Here is a 21,809-nt window from a genome sequence, read left to right as displayed (position 1 = left end):
CTTCTACCTGGTAAAAATTAGGTCAGAGTTTCTCAAAGTATAGTCTGTGGGTTTTCTGTACTAAAGCTACTAGAATTCTTGTTAAATATGCAGATCCCTGGTCTACACAAGTAGGGAGACCCAAAACTGAGAGGTGTCCCAAATAGTATGATTTTAATGTTAAAACCAGGATAGTCCTGGACAAATCGGGGGTGGTCGGTCAGCCTAATGCCAGACCTACTGAATCTAAATCTTAAAGGGCAGGGCTGACGTCTGCCTTTTGAATAAGTGTCTCAGGTGGTTCTTAGGCACACTAACATGAAAATTAACACCCTGGGTATCTCCAGGCCTGACGGTCTAGGTAAACCTCTTTCCTTCTGGGCTTCATACTGCCTCCTATTGGGTGGCATTCTCTGATCAAGGAAGAGTGTCTCACTTTCTTGTCATGGCGTGTTATGGAAATCCTGGCTGGAAATCATTCCAGCTGCTGATAGTACGATCTTGAGCATATAAAAAGTAAAGTAAATCACACTTATTTTGATTTCTTTTTTTGGTCCTTATAATAAGATGTACCACCATTGATTTTTCATGGTGGTGTGGGCTGGCCATGTATAGTAGAAGCCTGTCCCTCCTAGAGTGTCCCTGGCACATACCAGTATTAGTCAGCTCAGGCTGCCATTGCAAAATACTATAGCCTGGGTAGTTTTAATGTATAGAACAGTCTTATGGACTCTGTGGGAGAGGGAGAGGGTGGGAAGATTTGGGAGAATGGCATTGAAACATGTAAAATATCATGTATGAAATGAGTTGCCAGTCCAGGTTCGATGCACGATACTGGATGCTTGGGGCTGGTGCACTGGGACGACCCAGAGGGATGGAATGGGGAGGGAGGATGGAGGAGGGTTCAGGATGGGGAACACATGTATACCTGTGGCGGATTCATTTTGATATTTGGCAAAACTAATACAATTATGTAAAGTTTAAAAATAAAATAAAATTAAAAAAAAATTAATATATAAAAAAAATAAACAACAGAAATAACAGAGGAACATACAAAAATCAATTGCATTTCTATTGGTAGCAGTGAACATATGGAAGCTGAAATTAAAAACCACTTATAAATACTATTTACAGTTGCTACAAAGAAAATACTTAGGTGTACACTTAAAAATATGTACAGGATCTATATGCTGAAAATTACAAAATGCTGATGGAAGAAATCAAAAGAAGACAAGTAAATGGAGAGATGAAACTTGATCATGGACAGGAAGAGCCAACATATTGAAGATACTGTAATTGGATGAGGCTGGTAATGAAGCCAAGCTCAGCTGCTCACTGCTCAAGGCCAATACTCAAGAGACAAGTGTTGGTGGAAAAGGAAAAGTTGCTGTATTCAGGAGGCCAGCAACCTGGGGAGATGGTGGACTATGTCCAAGACCATCTCCAAGTTGCCAACTGGGAGACGGAGATTTTAAAGGCAGTCACCTCATGCATAATCCTCAGATTGGCCGGCATCAAGGTGAAGTCTCGAGCATCACCAGTCTCTGTGCATGTGGTCAGCAGTTTTCATTTGTGGAGGTCTGCTTCCCGATTCCTGTAAAAACAGCTTAGGAATGTGTATTTGATCTTTATCCGTTATCTTCCAGGGAACTGGGAGTGTGGTGACTCCGCTGTGTGCCTGGTTTATAGTCTAAACTTTCGCCATTTCCCCTGCTCAACAGTTAGTCTTTGTTTCTACATCTTCACGTTTCCTAATCCTTAACTCTTAAGCCAGCCTGCTTGGTTACCATATCAACTCTCCCCTAATGAATCTGTAGGCTTAGTGCATTTCCTATCAAAATTCTAGCAACATTTTATGTTGATATAGGTAAGCTTATTTTAAAATTTATATGGAAAGGCACAGACCTTAGAATAGTTAAAACAATCTTGACAAAGATAAATACAATGGGAGGAATCACTCTTGATACTAAGGCCTTTATTAAATGCTTGAGTATATAGTGTGATACTGGTAGAGAGATCTCAATGGAATAGAATAAAGACCCAGAAATAGATTGACACACGCATGCTCAACTGACTTTTGACAAAGATGCAAAAGCTATTCAATGGAAGAGGGATAGCCTTTTCATCAAATTGTGCTTAAGCTATTGAGTATTATAGGAGGATAAAGATGAACCTTGACCTAAATCCCACACCTTATACAAAAATGAATGCAAAATGGATTGCAGACTGACATGTAAAATGTAGAATTATGAATGTTTTAGAAAAAATGTGATAACTCATTAAAACAAAAAACTTTTGCTCTGTGAAATCATATGTGAAGAGAATGGAAAGATAAAGACTGGCACAAAATATTTGCACACCACATATCTGATAAAAGACTAGTATCTAAAACATAAGATGAGTCTCACAATGCAACAGTAAGAAAAACAGTCTAGAGAATGGGCAAAAGACACAAACTGAAACTTTATCAAAGAGGATATAAAGATGACAAATAAATACATAAAACATGTTAAATATCATTAGCCATCAGGGAAATACAAATTAAAACCACACTGAGACATCACTATACACCTCTCAGAATGGTTAAAAAAAAAAAAATGACAACACCAAATGCAGAAGATGCATTTGGAACAGGGTATTGGATCCTGGAGAGGAAACTGGATCACTCACCCAGTCCTGGCGGGAGTGTGAAGTGGTACAGCTGGTCTGGAAAAGTCTGTCAGTTTCATATAAAACTAAACTTGTGAGTACCACAGGACCCAGTGAGAGTACTCCTGGGCATTTATTTCAGAGAAATGAAAACTGCGTTCACATAAATGTTCATAGCAGCCTTATCTGCAATACCTCCAAACTAAAATCAGCCCAGATGTCTTTCCACAGGTGAATGGTTAAAACCTGTGGTATGCACATACCATGATACTACTCAGAAATAAAAAGGAGCAGACTATTTGATAGCTACCACTTCTATCTGGATTAATCCCCAGAGAATTGTGCTGAATTTGAAAAGCTAATTGCAAAAGCTGACATACTGTTCCCCAAAAGGTTATATAACATTTTTGAAATTATAAAATTTTAGAAATGGAGAATAGATTAGTGGTTATCAGGGGAAGGAAGTCAGGGTATGGGTGGGGGATAGGTGGGCGTGAGGAGGACTTGGTTATAAAAGGGCCACATGACGGATCTTTGTGGTGTTAGCAGTGTTCAGTATTTTGACTGTGGTGGTGGTGGATGCACAAATCGTACATGTGATAAAACTGTATAGGTCTAAACACACACACGCACACACACACACAGGTGCAGGTCAAGCTGGGGAAATCGGAACTGGATTAGTGAGCTGCATCCGGGATGGGATGGTGTACTATAGTTTCTCAAAATGTTACTGTTGGGAGAAATTAGGCAATAGATACATAGAATCTCTCTGAATTATTTCTTATAACTGCATGTTGTAGGGAAGGGAAATTTCCCTTTTGTTGTTTTTGGTTCTTTTGGCTGGTATAATAATTACATTGACACAAAACAAATTAACAGGACAACAAAAACCCAAACTTAATTTTTTATGTATGTAGGTCTCATGGGTATGGCACATCAGAAGTGACTGAAGCAGGCTATTATATACCTTTTTAGGTGAAGAATCAGTTATGAAGATTTGACAAAAGGGTTTGGGCTTATAGTAGTAGACTAATGAAGAAGTAACAAGAGTTTGTTTACACAGCTTCCTCTGCCCTTTCCCTATCTCTGTGTAAGATGCCTTCCCTCCTTTGAGTGGGGAGGACTCCTTCCTGTGGGAGTTTTGTTTTCTGCTCTCAGGGGAACAAAGGAGGGTCAGCGCATTCTTCTTGGACTGGCTTTTTCTCAAATAACTTTAATTCAAAATAATCAATATGCCTAAGTGACATATTTGGGATGGTCTGTTGTGAACCCCATCAATGTGAGCCTATAATAATCTCAGTGTTTATTTGAAGCTCTAAGTGGGAGAGGGAGTGGTTGTTAGAGATCTCCAGTGACCAGATGCCTGCTGAGATCTGGAATGGGGTTGCTCAGCAGCCATGTTGGGCAATCAAGATGCTGGAGCAGGGGCTATTAGCACAAAGGACTTGGCTCAATTCCAGGGTTTTAGTTAAAAGAGCTGATGAGGGTTAAAGACACTTAAACACTTTCAAGCACTTACAGTTTTACTCAGAAGTTAAACTTACTGCTGATTTTAGCCTATGACTTTTGCCTAATGTATTTTAGTAGTTTAGTTTGCCCCCCGCCCTTTTTTCTTTTTGACTTTTTAAGTGAAGGATAATTGCTTTACAGTACTGCATTGGTTTCTATCAACATGAATCAGCTATAACTTTACCCATGTTCCTTCCCGCTTGAACATCCCTCCCACCTCCCTCACCGTTCCACCCCTCTAGGTTGTTATCAACCCCGGTTTGAGCCCTGGGTCATACAGCAGATTCCTTTTTTCCCTTTAATGGGAGTAGTAGAAAGCAAAAGACAAATTTATGATACCAAGTAAATGGTCTTGGATTGCCTTCTTCTTCAGTTTCTACCTTGTGGCTGAATTCCCTTTTTGGCTGTAATATAGATACTTTTTTACCTTTTCTTAGAACATGGTTTTTAGGCCGTGAGTACATTTCAGGCACTAATAGCCTATAGAACATGAGCAGTTTCTGAGAAAGTAGACCTCCACAGTTTATTATTACTGTTGTCTTGGTTTATGTTTGATTGCTTTGCTTTTCTTCCAACAATGGGGTAAGTGTATTTCGAGAATCAAGTATAATAGCTTCTGGCCATCACATCTTTGAACTTTGCTAAGGAATTGCAAAAATGATTTCTCTTTACATAAGAAATCCTCTCAGCCTTTCTTGAGCCCTGTGGAGAACTGTAAGTTCTGGTAGATAAAGTGCCTGACAATTTGGAGAGTTTAGGAAGAAAGTGGAGAGGAGGGATGGAGAGGGAACAATTGTAGAAAAGAGACAAGGGGGCTGGTATGTTGCTTTTCTTAAAAAACGAACAAAAAACTTGCCTCAAAATTTAACATTTAGCTCTTTGGTCAGAGTCTGATGGAAACAGCGCATCTTCTGTTCAGTAGAGGAGTGTGGTAAGGCTATGCCTGCAAAATGACATTCTGCAACAAGCCGTATTCAACCTGCTTTCAGAGTAGGTGGCCTCTTGACCATTTCATAGACAGTTGGGATTTACTTTGGAAGTAACTGTCAGAAAGGTCGTGCTGTGGGGAGGGAGGAGGGAGGAGGGTTCAGGATGGGGAACACATGTATACCTGTGGTGGATTCATTTTGATATTTGGCAAAACTAATACAATTATGTAAAGTTTAAAAATAAAATAAAATTAAAAAAAAAAAAAAAGAAAGGTCGTGCTGTAGTCTGTCTCCTGAACCCAACTGGGAATTTGTGGTTATTGTTTTCATTATTTAAGTCTTAAGATGAGACCTTGAATTTTATGCTGTCAGAAATTTTCCAGGGCTGGGCTCCAGTTAGCAAGGTCAGGAACTCATTTGGACTCAACAGTTGTAGAAGATCCAGATGTGACAAGTAGGTCACTGTCAAAAGCCATGAAAGACAAGGTGATCAGATTATCAGCTGAGAGTTACCACATGGGACAATTTAGCCACATTAAAGTCCTGACCATGTGTGGACTTTGGAAAAGAGAGACAAGGGGGTGGGGTGGGGTGAGGGGAAGAAGAGTCTTGAAAAGAGTGCAGGAGTATTTGTGATGAAAGAAATTTTCACATATAGAGGTATGGGGAAGTCATTCTGGCTTATAAATGAGTTAACTTGAATTTTATGCTAACTAAAATAGTCTGTGGCCTATCAAACATAGATTGTAACTGTTTAAATTATCAAAGAAAAGGACACCTTGACCTGAAGTAAAGAACGCCCATGTTAAAAATAAGGATTAAATGCCCCTCATCCTGGATGCCAGTGCTGGTACTCACTTGATAGAGATTCCTTCTTAGGTGCCAAGGCCATCCTGCGAGTGCTGTGTATGTGTACGTGCTGGTCTGGTTTATTTGAAACCTTGAAGAGGTGTATTCCTGACTGACTTAAAGTTTGTTCTTTGTTCTAACAAAATTTAAAACTGACTAAAAAACCCCTGCTTCTCCAGAGCAATTTCTCAGAGTACTCTGGGAAACGAGCTTCCAGGCTGTAGTCTTCAGTTTGACTCAAATAAAACTCCATTTCTTATTAGCAATTGCTCATTGATTATTTTTGCTAAAACTTACTAAAAGTGACCTTTCAATGAAAAAAAAAATTCAGAAACAAATGGGGAGAATAAACCAGAGTCACAGGCACAGTAAATCAGAAGACTGGGATGATCCTATGTAAGAAACCTCATTCCTATTTCCTTAATTCAAATGTAAATTTCTTTTATTGCCATTACTCACCCTCTCCAGAGCACCAGGCTACCCGAATAGAGGCAAAGAGAGGCATATAAAGCTCATCCGAGTTCTAACTCGGCTCTGCTAGGTCACCTTGAGCAAGGTTTTTTAAGCCCTCAAAGCCTGTTTTCTCATTTGAAGAATGAGGATAGGATTATGTACATCAGATGTTTGTAGCGATGACTGAGTGAAATATGGCATAAATAGTTCCAAGAACATGGTATTCAATAAATGGCAGGATTATCACTACTGATACTCTTCACAACTGTCCACCACCCTAGCCTTTTCAAAATACAATCACATCTGATACTACATGTGTTCATTTTTGTAGAAATACTGTTGCATGGATTGGGCAGATATGCAGTATCCCCATTTTACAGATTAAAAAAAAGGAAGCTCAATGATTAGTTCTAAAGTCACCCAGCAGTTGGCTTAGATTATAACCATTGTGGTTCTTTAAATAAGGATCAGAATCAACTGAACATGAGCATAACTCAGATTGCTGGGCCCCACCCCCAGAGTTTGCAATACAGTAGGTCTGAGGTGAGGCCCACTAATTTGGATTTCTTTGCCAGAGCTCAGGTGATACTGATACTGTTGATCTTAAGACCTCACTGTGCAAAGGCCAAGCTAGACTAGAGTAATGGTTCTCAAATATACCTGTTCATTAGAATCACCTGGAAACTTAATGGACTCAACAGACCCGTAGCTGCCTCAAGTCCATAGATTTTCTGCTATCACAAATGTGATTCAGTCTTAGCACTAGCATATAAAAACTTGATTATTCCAAGTAAAAAAGGATAAACCCAAAGCAACAACTTTGGGATTTCTACAGTCTGGGGAGTTGTGGGGTCCCCCCCCAAATATAGTATTTTTTCCTTCCTTATTAAAAATTGAAGTATAGTTGATTTATGATGTGTTAGCTTCAGGTATAGGCAAAGTGATTCAGGTATATCTATATATAAATCTGTCTTCATATCTTTTCAGATTCTTTTCCATTATAGGGTATTACAAGGTATTGGATACAGTTCCCAGTGCTATACAGTAGGTCCTTGTTAGTTATCTATTTTATATGTAGTAGTGTGTATCATTGCCAGGAGAAATATCAATAACCTCAGATATGCAGATGACACCACCCTTATGGCAGAAAGTGAAGAGGAACTAAAAAGCCTCTTGATGAAAGTTAAAGTGGAGAGTGAAAAAGTTGGCTTAAACTCAACATTCAGAAAACAAAGATCATGGCATCCGGTCCCATCACTTCATGGGAAATAGATAGGGAAATAGTGGAAACAGTGTCAAACTTTATTTTGGGGGGCTCTAAAATCAGTGCAGATGGTGACTGCAGCCATGAAATTAAAAACGCTTGCTCCTTGGAAGGAAAGTTATGACCAACCTAGACAGCATATTCAAAAGCAGAGACATTGCTTTGCTAATAAAGGTCTGTCTGGTCAAAGCTATGGTTTTTCCAGTGGTCATGTACGGATGTGAGAGTTGGACTGTGAAGAAGGCTGAGCGCCGAAGAATTGATGCTTTTGAACTGTGGTGTTGGAGAAGACTCTTGAGAGTCCCTTGGACTGCAAGGAGATCCAACCGGTCCATTCTGAAGATCAGCCCTGAGATTTCTTTGGAAGGACTGATGCTAAAGCTGAAACTCCAGTACTTTGGCCACCTCATGCGAAGAGTTGACCCATTGGAAAAGACTCTGATGCTGAGAGGGATTGGGGGCAGGAGGAGAAGGGGACGACAGAGGATGAGATGGCTGGATGGCATCACTGACTCGATGGACGTGAGTCTGAGTGAACTCCGGGAGTTGGTGATAGACGGGGAGGCCTGGCGTGCTGCGATTCATGGGGTCGCAAAGAGTCGGACACGACTGAGCGACTGAACTGAACTGAGTGGGTATCTGTTAAATTCCTACTAATTTATCCCCCCTTTCCCCTCTGGTAACTGTAAGTTTTTCTGTTTGTGAATCCGTTTGTTTTGTACATAAGTTCATTTGTATCATTTTTTAAGATTCCACATGTAAATGATAACATGATGTTTGTCTTTGACTTCACTTAGTATGATAATCTCTAGGTCCATCCATGTTGCTGCAAATGGCATTATTTTGTTCTTTTTATGGCTTAGTATTCCATTGTGTATAAATACCACATTATCCATTCATCTGTCAAGGAACATTTAGGTTACTTACATGTCTTGACTATTGTAAATACTGCTTCAGTGAACACTGGGGAGCATGTCTCTTTTTGAATTAGAATTTTCTCCAGATATATGTCCAGGAATGGGACTGCTGGATCATACAGTTATTCTATTTTTAGTTTTCAAAGGAACCTTCATACCACTGTTTGTAGTGGCTGCACCAGTTTACATTCCCACCAACAGTGTAGGAAGGTCAAAAAATACAGCATTAAAACAAAACATCTGTAGAGTCAACTATTTAGAGAAGCTTTGTGGCAAAACCTGCTATGACTTCAGGAAAATTTATCTACCACCTCCCCTAATACCTGTTTCAAGGCTTCCAAAACATCTACCAGCTTAATTCTTCACTCTTCATACTTCAACTCTAGTCTTCCCTGACCTTAGCCAAATTAAGTCCCCCTATTTTACAGGACCATAGAACCACTTACCTTTCACTTCTGGCATCTATTGTAACAACACATTTACATTTATTTGCATCACTGTTACTGAAATTATCATCATTATTATTAAGTAAAGGTTAATAATCACTAAAGTGGATTCATTATTAATCAAATTATAATTACATCATTACTACATTTATATCACGGTCAGTGGCTGGCTCCCTGCCTGTAAACTCCAACAGAGCAGGGGCCTGTTTTTTGTCCCAGCTTGTGTACACAGCGCCTGACACACAGTAGTAACTGCTCAGGCAGTATTTGTCAATCTTCCTGACCTGTAAAGTGTCTAGTGGGGCAGCAAGGCCTACGTGTACAGTGGTATAGAACGGGCCGTCTGAAGTTCCAGGGAGGTTTGCCGTTGCCGACCCTCAGGGGCCTGGGTTACCGGTCTTGCAAAGTGAGCCCTGAAGCCAATGTTTTGAGAGGCGTCGGAACCCCGCCCCTTTACAACTACGAAACAAAACAAGTTCTGAGGCAGCCCTAAAATGCTTTCCTTGCTCTGAGACACTCGTTGCTTCAGAGGCTCTGCGCTCCAGGGTACTACCTGGAATAAACCGTGCAAAGATCTGGCGGGCGCCGCAGTCGGGCGTGCCAGCTGGAGGCTGCGCCGGGACTGCCCCCTCTCATTTCTCCCGCGCGAAACCCGGCCGGACGGCTCCACTCCCTCCCTCCGCTGCAGGGGGGAGCCCGGCGCCCCCAGATTGGCAGCCACCTCGGGTGGCGCCCGGCTGCAGCCCTTCTTGCGCCGCCTGAGAAGTGAAATCCGTCAGTCGCGAAGTTTGGGTTGTGTAAGCGGAAGCTCGCGGGCGGGCGCGGCGGGGCGAGTGAGCGGCGCCGTGCGCTCCCCCTGTCCCGGGCGCCGAGTGCGCCCCTCCCCCGGCCCGCCGGAGCTCCGGGCGGGGCAAGCGTGCAGCGTGGCCGCGGGCGTTCTCCGTGCGCCGGGCCCCTGGAGAGCCAGGTTCCCTTGGCCGCGTGCTGGGAGGAGGCCGGAGTCCCGTGGGGAAGGATGGCGTTGGCGACTCGCTCGCAGGTGAGGGTCTGGCCGCCCGCCGCGGTCCGGACGCGCCCACGTCTGCCTTCTCTTTGCGCCTGGCTCTGCTCCCCGCCTTGGGCTGGAAACGTGGCCCTCGGCTGCCTGGTTGTGGAGCGGGCGTGCCCCGCAGGTGTGTGCGGTGGGTGATGGGTGTTCTCCGGGTAAGGAGAGCCCGGGTGCGCCCCACGCGGGCGCTCACCGCCGTCTAGGGTGGGACCTCCGGGGTCGCAGGCCGTGCTTCTGCGGCCGGGAGCCCCCGGAGTGGACGCACTGGAGGGCAGTGCCGGCTGCGAGGCCGCAGGGACTCAGCGACTGCATTTGCAGTGCTCGTGGGACGGGGTGGGGGAAGCTTTTTCTGTGCGCGCACCCCACTCTCTGGGATTGGTACAGAGTTAAGTAAGTTTAAGTGTAATTTTCTAAAACAAAAAAAGCAGTCGAGGATTAGGCAGTTCAACTTGGATAATGGAGTTTGTAAGGAATGGCTTTTGTATTTGTTCTAGAATTTTTGTAATTGTTTTCAAGGAACTTGTTAACTGTTTGGGGGAACTGGCACCGTCATTAGTCCAGGTTCAAAAACAAAAAGCCCCAAGATCAAATCATATATACAGCATCACCCTAGTTACCCATCGGGGTTTTAACTAGGTCTTTCTTAAAATTTTCATTATCAAGGTTCCAAGTGTTACAATGGGTGGTGGGAAAGTAGCCTTCGCTTCAGTTTTCTTTTTGACTTTGTAAAAAACGCTTCTCTCTACTTTCTAGTAACGAACACACAGATTTTATTCAGAGGTAAGCAGCAAAAATTTTTTCAAATGTACTAAAAATAAAAGTTTTAGAAAGGGAAGCAAGTAGCTCCTGAGATCCCGAAAGATGCTTTGTGTGAGGCTTGGGGGTTTTCTTGCCTTTGTGAACACCTCTCTCACTGCTTCCTCCTTACCTTTGGCTGGTGTTCACTTCCTTTCTCCACCTGGGGACTGGGCCTCTCCTAGAATTGGCAGACCTGACATGGAAGGTGGTACCTGAGCCCTGACGCTGCCACCTGCCTGGGTCTGGCCGCACAGTCGCGCCACCTATGGTCACTATGGCCATTTGATGATTTCTGAAAGGCTTCCTGAAAGTGGACACTTGAGAAAAATCTACTGTTGTGAATGTTTTTGAGGAGTATTTTTAAACTTCTCCAATGAAGGGAGGTATTAAAAACAAGGAAAACTAACTCAAGAAGGGGTGGGACAGGCTTAGTTAATGTTTTTATGCTTACCACTGGCCCTCACTATACAATTAGTATCCTAGGCTTTTAGGAGGTTTGGGTTTCTCCAGGATTTAAGCCCTTCTGTAAGGAGCTTCCAGCCCCTTGTGAATTTCGTCAGAAAATGTATCTTGCTGGTGTATCCTTCCTAAGACCTGTTGTTCTGGTGGTGCAACATAACAATTCCTGCTTAGGAAATTTTAAATGTCCCAGGATGTGTACTTGGAAATGAACACTTTACTGTCAAATAACGAGGCTAATTTTCCATAGTGTTAATACTATTTAACTACGTGTACAGGTGGAGGTAAGCCACCAATTATATCAGAGCTGTTATGCACCCATTAGGGCAAGTTACTTTTTGTAAGATGATCAGGTTTGTTTTTTTTTTCCTGCATCTCAGAAGACCTCCTAATTGGCAGTGCAAATTAAGATGTGTTAGGATATTTTTCAGTGGAAGTGTTCATCATAGTTTAAGTGTGAGCATATTGTAGTCTTATCTGAGTGGAGAATGATTCTACCGGGTGGCCAGGTGACTGCGAATAAAAGCACTTAATGGACATTTCAGGCCCAGCAAGGTGTTGAATTCATGTGGCTCTTCCCTGTACTCCCACCTCTTGCACAGAGGAGCAAGGTGAGCACTCCAGCACACCCTGAAGGGAGGCTCAGCCCAGTGTGCAGTGGGTTTTAATCCCACGCGTGCAGCAGATAATTTCCATCCCTTGCAAAGTGCAGAGCTGGAAGGGGCTTCAGTAAAGCAGCTTAGGCCCAGTGTTCTGAGTAAAGGGAAGTAGGCAGGGAGGAGACAAGACATTTGTTTAAACTCTGTGGACCCCCTTCTAGCCTCTGCTTTTCTGCAGCTTCACCAGTGTGTCAGATTTGATGTCCTTTGACAGTGATCACACCTCCCATGGGCTCTAGTCCTTGTTGGGCTGACCACTGTGTCTTTGTGCTTTTGTATTGAGTGATGGGAATGATGCCCAATAAAGACTAGGGGATGGTCCCTTACTGAGAGCACTCAGCAGAGAAGCTGGCAGGAGCTGGAGGATGGGACTGCCTCGGCTTTCTTGCAGAGAGCCTGGGAGTCAAAGAACTGACTCATTGGAAAAGACCCTGATGCTGGGAAAGATTGAAGGCAGGAGGAGAAGGGGACAACAGAGGATGAAATAGTTGGATGGCATCACCAACGCGATGGTCATGAGTTTGAGTAGTCTCTGGGAGTTGGTGATGGACAGGGAAGCCTGGCATGCTGCAGTCCATGGGGTCGCAAAGAGTCGGACACAACTGAGTGACTGAACTGACTGACTGGGAGGTCCTGAATGTTGGTGTGATCTTTTTGCTCTCTTCTAGCACTGGGGTGCCTGTGGGATCCTTAGAGAAGGAAATAATTCTAAATGTTCTCATGTATTGCATGAGCATGCTGTCTGGATGAGGAAAGGAATTTATCTTTTAAAAAAATTTATGTATTCATTTTAAGGAGGATACTTATACTATCATGGAGATCAGCCCTGGGATTTCTTGGGAAGGAATGATGCTAAAACTGAAACTCTATTACTTTGGCCACCTCATGCGAAGAGCTGACTCATTGGAAAAGACTCTGATGCTGGGAGGGATTGAGGGCAGGAGGAGAGGGGAAGACAGAGGATGAGATGGCTGGATGGCATCACTGACTCGATGGACGTGAGTCTGGGTGAACTCTGGGAGTTGGTGATGGACAGGGAGGCCTGGTGTGCTGTGATTCATGGGGTCCCAAAGAGTCGGACACGACTGAGCGACTGATCTGATCAGATCTGAATGGTTTTTTGCCATACATCAGTATGAATTGGCCATAGACATATGTGTCCCCTCCCATCTCCCTCCCAACAGGAATTTTTCTGATGGTGATCTCACAGCCACAAAGTGTACTCATCTGATCCTCTGACTTAAAACATGTGCCCAGAGCCCCGGAAGCTGGTCACAGAGGGCGGTCATTTATGACATCTTAGAAGGCCTGCACAATGATCTGTCATTTTAATAATCCCGTGTTTAAAAGGCCACTTGTTCTTCCTTTCGATGTACTGCTGACCTCCCCCCAACAAAAGAGCTGAATTCTCAGTGGTTGGGAGAAACCTCAGCACAGCAGTTTCAATTCGGTCAGGTGTATGGGACAGAAGACCGAAAGATACTTATGTGACTTAAAACAGTTCAGGAACAGTGCAGTAAAGTAAGGAAAGGTCATTCAGATAGAGTTGTGTAGGCATGCTGATTTTAAACTGCCCTTAAGCATTCTCTTATTACTCTGTGAACCACAGTATAGAATTTTTACCTCCAAGATACAGTTTTGATTTGTGAAGGACATAGCTTTATGCATCAAAATGGAATTGAGACAGGCTGCTTGGGGAAGAATATGCTGTGCTTAGTTGCTCAGTCATGTCCGACTCTTTGCAACCCCATGGACTGTAGCCTGCCAGGCACCTCTGTCCATGGGGATTCTCCAGGCAAGAATACTAGAGTGGGTTGCCATGCCCTCCTCCAGGGGATCTTCCCTGCCCAGGGATTGAACCCAAGTCTCCCACCTTGCAGGTGGATTCTTTACCATTTAAGCCACCAGGGAAGCCCTGGGGAGGAATAGAGATAAAATATTTGTGGGATCGTTTTCTTTGTCTTTTTGAAAAGCAGTGGTCTGTAGGAGTTTTTAGATAGGACTATTCAGAGGCATACTTGGTATATAGCTGAAGTTAACATGCCAGGATAATTCTCTTCTGTTGTAGTAAATGCCCTATGTAGAGGACAGAGAAGTAGGTTGTGGAGTCCCACAGTGAAAGAGGCCAGATTTTTGGTTCAAGTAGTTGATGGTGTCCTGCCATCATAAACATCAGCTGATGAGCGAAGTCCCCCTGACTGGCTTGGTTCTTTTAGTGGCTACTGGGTGCTAAGCATTACGTCACTTACGGTGGAAGAAACAGACGCCTAAAACACTGTTCTTTCCCAGGACCCAGTCAGAGATCACTCTGGAGCTCCTTGGCTCTTGGACAGAGTTCAGCTGGCTCCTGCTCTGAGCTGGGAGACCTCGGCGGCCTTCAGTTTTGGGGGTAGGAGAAGACCTTAAGAGTCATCTTTCTCCCCACCCTCCAAGGAAAGTCGTGCTGTGCTAGATACTTAACATTAACAGATTTTATCCTCACTGTGGTGATGTGAAGTAGGTTGCATTATCTGCATTTTAAAGATAAGACTAATAGACTGATTTGCTTGGAGGAGCCTAGTGTGAAAGAGCTGCATCTGAACTCGGTCTGCAGAGCAGGGGGCTGACTCTTGCTGCTAGACATGATCAAGGACACACGGAGTTTAAACTGTGTAAATAGAAGGAGGTGTCAGCGGTGTGGGGTTTTCTCATACCTTTGTCCCTCCTTTTAAAGAGAAGAGCTGGGGTGTTAACAGCAGCTCATCTAGTTCTTTTTAAGGAACTGGGCAAGTTATGCTTTGAGCAGGATTTCTTGGGCGCTGGCTGTAAAAGTTGGCTTGGGAATACGAAGATCCACAAAGTTTTTACACAGGATTGACTTAGATGAATTTTGTGTTGTACAAATAACACCCTGTTCACAGAAGCTGAAAAGGAAACTGAACTGTTGCTCTACCTCACTTCTCCCTGGGTATCATTTTCTAGTTATTTTTCCTTCCCTGTTTGCCTGTGTCCAGTCCCCATTTTTGCTTAGCCTCTACATACGCTGTTGAATTTTATAGTATGATTGTTGTTTGAATCCTGCTTTCTTTAGCACTGCCCGTACTATTTTTCTGAGTAGCTTGGAGGTCTTTACGGTTTTCATTTTCATTCAGACGAGTGTTTTATGTATTTTCTGTTGAAAAATGTTTATTTATTAACAAATACATTTAAGAAACTTTGCAATGACCGTCTTGGGGTGGTACATACTATATGCCCTGTGTTGAAGACAACGCTGTTCTTAATTGCTGTCCTAATCATGTACTTACTATTTGGTAGAACATGCCTGATTGCCGGTAGATGAGAACCTCTCACATACTGTCTTCCTAAGGCATTTCTCCTTTCGTTGTATTAGCTGATAGAAAGCACTTTGTGCTCAAGTTAGAATCAGGGCTCATGATAACTGGCCTGGAATAATGACTGTTTTCATCCTGAACTTAGAGTCCCCAAGCTAAGCCTTCTTTGGTCTTGCTTATTTTGGCTGTAAATTGTCTTCTAGGTGGCATTCCCGAAAATGTGTTTTCCTTGATGTTGTGGATGTCTAGAGATCAAACAGTAGGTTCACTCATTATAAAGCTCTTTCTGAGAGCTTAAAAAACAAAGGTTTTCTTGGTGTGCTGGTGATAATAGATGGTGCGGTTTGTAAAATGTCACCACTCTGTACACTTAAGATGTGGACATTTTCTGGTTGCATGTTGCACATAAAACGGTATAACATGGGCCGTCAGGCGTGTGGTGACACCTTTCGCAGGTTGTCCTGCCAGTTGAACTGGTATCCTCAGGGCTGGGCGTAGTCCAGGGATCCCTCCCCAAAGACCCCCTCTCCTGTTCCCCCAAACCCTGCATAGCCGCAGCACTGCTTGTGGGCACCCCCCCACCCCATGTTTAAAGCTCTGCTTCTGAGGATCCTGTGTACCTGCAAGTGCCTTTGCGTCTTTTTGGCACAAGACCTGGCCCTCCCTTGGCTGCCCACTGGTGGACACCTCCTCCCCTTGGAGAGCCCAAATCCATCACCCTGGATTTACCCCAGGGTGATGGCTGATCACCCCAAATCATGTGGCAGGCCAAAATGGTACTTACCCAATGAGTGAAGGGCCTGGCATATGTGTGCTCAGTCACATCTGACTCTTTGGGGCCCCACAGACTGCAGACTGCCAGCCTTTTAAGTCCATGGAATTTTCCAGGCAAGAATATTGGAGCAGGTTGCCATTTCACACTCCAGGGGATCTTCCTGACCTAGGGATCGAACCTGTCTCCTGAGTCTCCTTCATTGGCAGGTGGATTCTTCAACACTGGTGCCACCTGGGAAGCCCCTGGCAAATCATAGCTGTTAAATATTTGTTGAATTTTTTTAAAGAAAGTTAGTTTAGGATTGTCAGTGTATGGTGAGTGCAGGTATGAGTTATGACAGGCTGGAGCAGAGCTTCTGGAAATTTTTGTTGGGCTAATTCATGGTGGAGGCGTTTGTGCCTGCCCCAGTGGCCTGGAGGTGTGCAGTCTCACTCTGCCTGTGCAGGAGATGTTCCCATTAATCTTGTTTTGTCTTTAAAAGTCATGCCTATTCCATGATATGTTTTTATTTATTTGTATCAAGAATGCTATTTTAAATTATTCTTCTGGGGAAAAAAACTTCCCCTCCCCGTTCCCTCCTGTGGTTCTGAAAGCCCTCTGGCTGTCACTGAGCTCCCCAGCTTAAGCAGCACGGAACTGCCAAGTATAAAATTTAGAACTCGTACCTTTAATAAGCCCTGAAGTATATATCTACTGCCCACTCCCCCAACCTACTCCATCCTTTTACTTAAAGCTCCATGACTCTGAGGGTGGTTAAGTGGAGGGCAGTGGGGCAAGGGGGGCTATCATTGATTTTGAAATCTCTCAGAATATTTTTTTAATGCAAAATGCCTAGTGCCGTTTATTTTGTTCTCCAGTAACATTGGTTTAAAATAGAAAGTTAAAAATAAAAGTGCATTGAAAAATCATTTATTTTTTAATTTTTATTTTTTATTGGCATATAGTTGATTTGCAGTATTGTGTTTCTTCTTTGCTGTAGCAGAGTGATTTAGTTATACAGATGTATATTCCTTTTCATATCCTTTTCCATTATGGTTTATTATAGGATGTTGAATGTAGTCCCCTGTGTTGTGCAGTAGGACCTTGTTTATTTTATATAAATTTTATTATCTATATGTAAAATTACAATATTTGCAAATCCCAAACTCTTGATTTATCCCTCCCCCACCTCCTTCCCCTTTGGTAACCATAAGTTTGTTTTCTATGTCTGTGAGTCTGTTTCTGTTTTATAAATAAGTTTTTATCTATATCATATTTTAAATTTCACATATAAATGATATCATATGGTATTTGTCTTTATTTATCTAACTTCACTTAATATGATAATCTCAAGGTCTATCCATGTTGCTGCAAATGGCATTGCCTTATTATTATTTAGGGCTAATATTTGTGTGTGTGTACACAGCGCATCTTCTTTATCCATTCATGTGTCAGTGGGCATTTAGGTGCTTCCATGTCTCGGCTGTTGTAAACAGTGCTCTGTGAACATTGGGGTGCAATGTTCTACTTTTTTTTAATTAGCATTTTCATCTTTTCCTGATACATGGCCAGAAGTGGGATTGCTGGATCATGTGGCAACTCTATTTTTAGTTTTTTCAGGAACTTCCATACTGTTTTCCAAATATCTGCACCAGTTTACATTCCCACCCACAGTGTATGGGGGGTTCCTTTTTCTCTACACTTTGTCCAGGATTTATTATCTGTAGACTTTTAAAGGTGTCTCTTCTGACTAGTGTGAGGTGACAGCCTCATTGTATAGTTTTGATTTGCATTTCTCTAAGAATTCGCCATGTTGAGCGTGTTTTCATGTGCCTGTTGTCCATCTGTATGCCTTCTTTGGAGAAATGTCTAATTAGGTCTTCTGCCCATTTTTTAATTGTGTTTTTTTCTTTTTTATTGAGCAATATGGGTTGGTTGTATATTTGGGGAATTAAACCTTTGGTAACATCATTTGCAAATATTTTCTCCCATTTTTAAAGTTGTCTTTTCATTTTGTTTATGGCTTATTTGCTGTGCAAAAGCATTTAAGTTTGATTAAGTCCCATTTGTTTATTTTTGCTTTTATTTCTTTTGTTTTGGAAACTGACATGAGAAAGCATCACTGTGATTTATGTCAGAGAATGTTTTGCCTGTTTTCTCTTCTGGGAGTTGTATGGTCTTATGTCTTACATTTAAGTCTTTAAGCCACGTTGAGTTTATTTTCTTGTATGGTATGATGGTGTGTTCTAACTTCACTGGCTTACAGGTGACTGTCCACCTTTCCCAGTACCACTTGCTGAAGAGACTCTTTTCTTCATTGTATATTCTTGCTTCCTTTGCTGAAGATTAATTGGCCATAGGTGTGTGAATTTATTTCTGGGCTCTCTGTTCTTTTCCACTGATCCATATTTCTGTTTTTGTGCCAATACCAAACTGTTAAAAATCATGTTTATTCTTAATTCTCTGTTTTTTTACTAACAGTTGGTCCCAGTTGGGGGAGGGTGGGGCTTCCCAGGTGGGGCAGTGGTAAAGAATTCGCCCGACAATGCAGGGTCCGATCCCTGTGTTGGGAAGATCCCCTGGAGGAAGGCATGGCAACCCACTCTGGTATTCTTGCCTGGAGAATCCCCATGGACAGAGGAACCTAACAGGCTACAGTTCATGGGGTCGCAAAGAGTCACACTGAGCATGCACACACACCGGTTTATTTGGGGAGTTTTTTTTTTTTTTAAATAGTTAAAAGCTGGTAGGGCCTCATCCAGCCTTTCTCATATATGCACATGACCTCTTGCAGAAGGTTTTCCTTAGCTGACTTAAAAAAAAGTATAAAACTGCCTTGTTCTCTTTTCCCACACGGATAGCTTCAAAAATTCACTGAAAAGAGCATCTCATTGTCCTTGTGATCGTTATTGTACTGAGTGATCCTCTTTCCCAGCTGTAATTGGGAGCTGAGAAAGGATGCACTCTTAGGGAGTGTGTACATTCACCGTGGCACAAAGCCAGGAGCCAAGTGGTGTCAGCTGCCTGCACAGGCCGGCATCCCAGGGATTGTTCAGCGTGTTTTCCCCTAGCAGGGCAGAAGTGTGCCAAGAGGCTCCCTCTATAAAGTGTGCAGGGCTGGGCTGTGGGGTGTGCAGGGGTGTGCAGGTCTGGTCAGTGCTTGTCTGCGTTGAGCACAGGGACAGTGGCTTACCAAAAGACAGTGCCCCCCTGCCCGCATGTCCTCCAGACTCCTGCGTCCACCTGTGGATTTCTTGCACGTCCTCTGGGCTGACTGTGTGGACGTGGCTGACCTCGTGGCCCCTGGAATTCTTCGGTCATCACGCCGTGACTGGGTCAGGTGCCCTCCTGGGCTGACCTCCCTGTTTGCATTTACTGCACCTCGCTGACACTGGCTGTAGATCGCCCATGTCACCTACCCTGTGACTCATTGCTCGTGGGGTCCTTTAGCACACGGTGGTACAATTACACTCTGTAATCACTTTTAATGATGAACATTGACACAGCGTCTTCTACTTCACGGAATGCTTTCCAGTCATAGTTCGGTAGCCATCAGAGCTCTATACAAATATTCTTGTCCTTTCGATAAATGGGAGGAATGCATTTTCCTGGCCCCTCAAACAGGCAAGACTTAGATGTGCTCTGGCTAATGAAATGTGAGCAGAAGTCTAGTGTGTCACGTCCAGGTGACAAACTCTAAAGCCAGCGCATCATCAACCTCATCATGCTCCCTGTACCCATGCTCCTGACGGTGGAAACTCGGTCAGCCTGGATCCTGTGTGAGGACCGTGTGCAGTGGCCCACCTGGCTGGCCCAGGACTGACATGTCCTGTGCACGAGAAAGAAGGCTTTCTTGCTTTAGATCATTCAGACGTGGGGTCGTTTGCTGCTGCTTTGTAATCTGTCTTGTCTGACAGACACGCAGAGGCATGTGTGTTTCAGTTTGGATTCTGTGGTTCTCATCTGAGTGAACTGGTGTCATGGGCATAACAGAAGTGGGCTACTTTTGGCTTGTCCAAAGTCGGGGAATGTGCCTGTTGCCAGGGCTTCAGAGGTCAGGGATGTCAGTGCCCTGTATCAGGCAGGGCAGAAGTGTCCCAGAGGGAGAAGCCACCAAAATGTCAATAGCAGCTTGTTGAAAACCACTGAGAGCAGACTAGTTTGATTTGATCATCAGTCTTTTAGAGTACATTGAAGTCTTAACATTGGCTTCACATTTCCTGTCTGCTGACCCTTTGGAAAAGGAAATTACCCAGAACTTCCCAAGTGATTTGGCTCCGTTCCCTCCTAGGACATCTGCCAAAACTTTGTTTGGTTCGTAGGCTACTCTTCTGAACAGCTATTCTAAACCCTAGATACAGACACTCCTGTTAGTTTCCTCCCACTTACGTTTTCTTTTAAAAATAGCATTGATTTTTTTTTTCTTCTGCCTTTTTTTTTGTGATGGCAGAATATACATAACATAAATTTTACTATGTTAACCATTTTCAAATGTATAACTCAGTGGCATCTAGTTCAGTCACGTTGTTGTGTAACCATTACCACTGTTCATACCCAGAACCTCTTCATCATCCTGAACTGAAACTGTACCCTTTAAACAATTCTCTTCAGTCCATAGTAATCACCCACAGAAACACTTTGTGTTTCTGTGAATATCACTGGAAGCATACAGTATTTGTCCTTTCATGTCTGATGTATTTCATTTAGTGTATTTTCAACGTTCGAAGATATCTCTTCTTACAGTCTGAATAATAACCCATTGTATGCATATGCTACATTTTATATATTATCCATTCATGCATGCATGGACATTTGGGCTGTTCCTACCTTTTGGCCATCTTTACTAATGCTGCTATAAACATTGATGTAAAATATCAGTTTGAATCCCTGCTTTTAATACTTATGAACATACACCTAAAAGTGGAATGACTGGATCGTATGATAATTATGTGTTTATTTTTTGGGGAACTATCATATTGTTTGCCACAGTGGCTGCACACTTTTTCGTAACCACTAACCTTATGGCAGAAAGTGAAGAGGAACTAAAAAGCCTCTTGATGGAAGTGAAAGTGGAGAGTGAAAAAGTTGGCTTAAAGCTCAACATTCAGAAAACAAAGATCATGGCATCCGGTCCCACTGCTTCATGGGAAATGGATAGGGAAACAGTGGAAACAGTGTCAGACTTTATTTTTCTGGGCTCCAAAATCACTGCAGATGGTGACTGCAGCCATGAAATTAAAAGACGCTTACTCCTTGGAAGGAAAGTTATGACCAACCTAGATAGCATATTGAAAAGCAGAGACATTACTTTGCCAACAAAGGTCCGTCTAGTCAAGGCTATGGTTTTTCCTGTGGTCATGTGTGGATGTGAGAGTTGGACTGTGAAGAAAGCTGAGCGCCGAAGAATTGATGCTTTTGAACTTTGGTGTTTTAGAAGACTCTTGAGAGTCCCTTGGACTGCAAGGAGATCCAACTAGTCCATCCTAAAGGAGATCAGTCCTGGGTGTTCTTTGGAAGGACTGATGTTGAAGCTGAAACTCCAGTACTTTGGCCACCTTATGCGAAGAGTTAACTCATTTGAAAAGATCCTGATGCTGGGAGGGATTGGGGGCAGGAGGAGAAGGGGACGACAGAGGATGAGATGGCTGGATGGCATCACTGACTTGATGGACATGAGTCTGAGTGAACTCCAGGAGTTGGTGATGGACAGGCAGGCCTGGTGTGCTGTGATTCATGGGGTCGCAAAGAGTCAGACACGACTGAGCGACTGAACTGAACTGACTGA

At 43.2% G+C, this 21,809-nt stretch overlaps 1 protein-coding gene across 5 annotated transcripts in view; it reads left to right on the top strand.

Moving 5' to 3' along the window:
- CDCA7L (cell division cycle associated 7 like) overlaps positions 1 to 21,809 on the top strand; it is a 198,810-nt gene that overhangs the window by 145,330 nt on the left and 31,671 nt on the right. Inside the window, exon 1 of one of the 5 annotated variants that reach the window (XM_055589972.1) lies at positions 9,873 to 10,034. The exons of the other annotated variants lie outside the window; for them this stretch is intronic. Coding sequence (XP_055445947.1) covers positions 10,011 to 10,034 — 24 coding nt within the window. The 5' untranslated portion in view covers positions 9,873 to 10,010. Of the gene's footprint in view, positions 1 to 9,872; positions 10,035 to 21,809 lie in introns of those variants that run through there. 5 annotated transcript variants of the gene reach the window in all.

Source organism: Bubalus kerabau, chromosome 8, assembly GCF_029407905.1.
Source record: "Bubalus kerabau isolate K-KA32 ecotype Philippines breed swamp buffalo chromosome 8, PCC_UOA_SB_1v2, whole genome shotgun sequence".
NCBI classification, from domain to species: Eukaryota; Metazoa; Chordata; class Mammalia; order Artiodactyla; family Bovidae; genus Bubalus; species Bubalus kerabau.
Note: the sequence above shows the minus strand (reverse complement) of the source record. Positions and strands in the feature narration are given on the sequence as shown.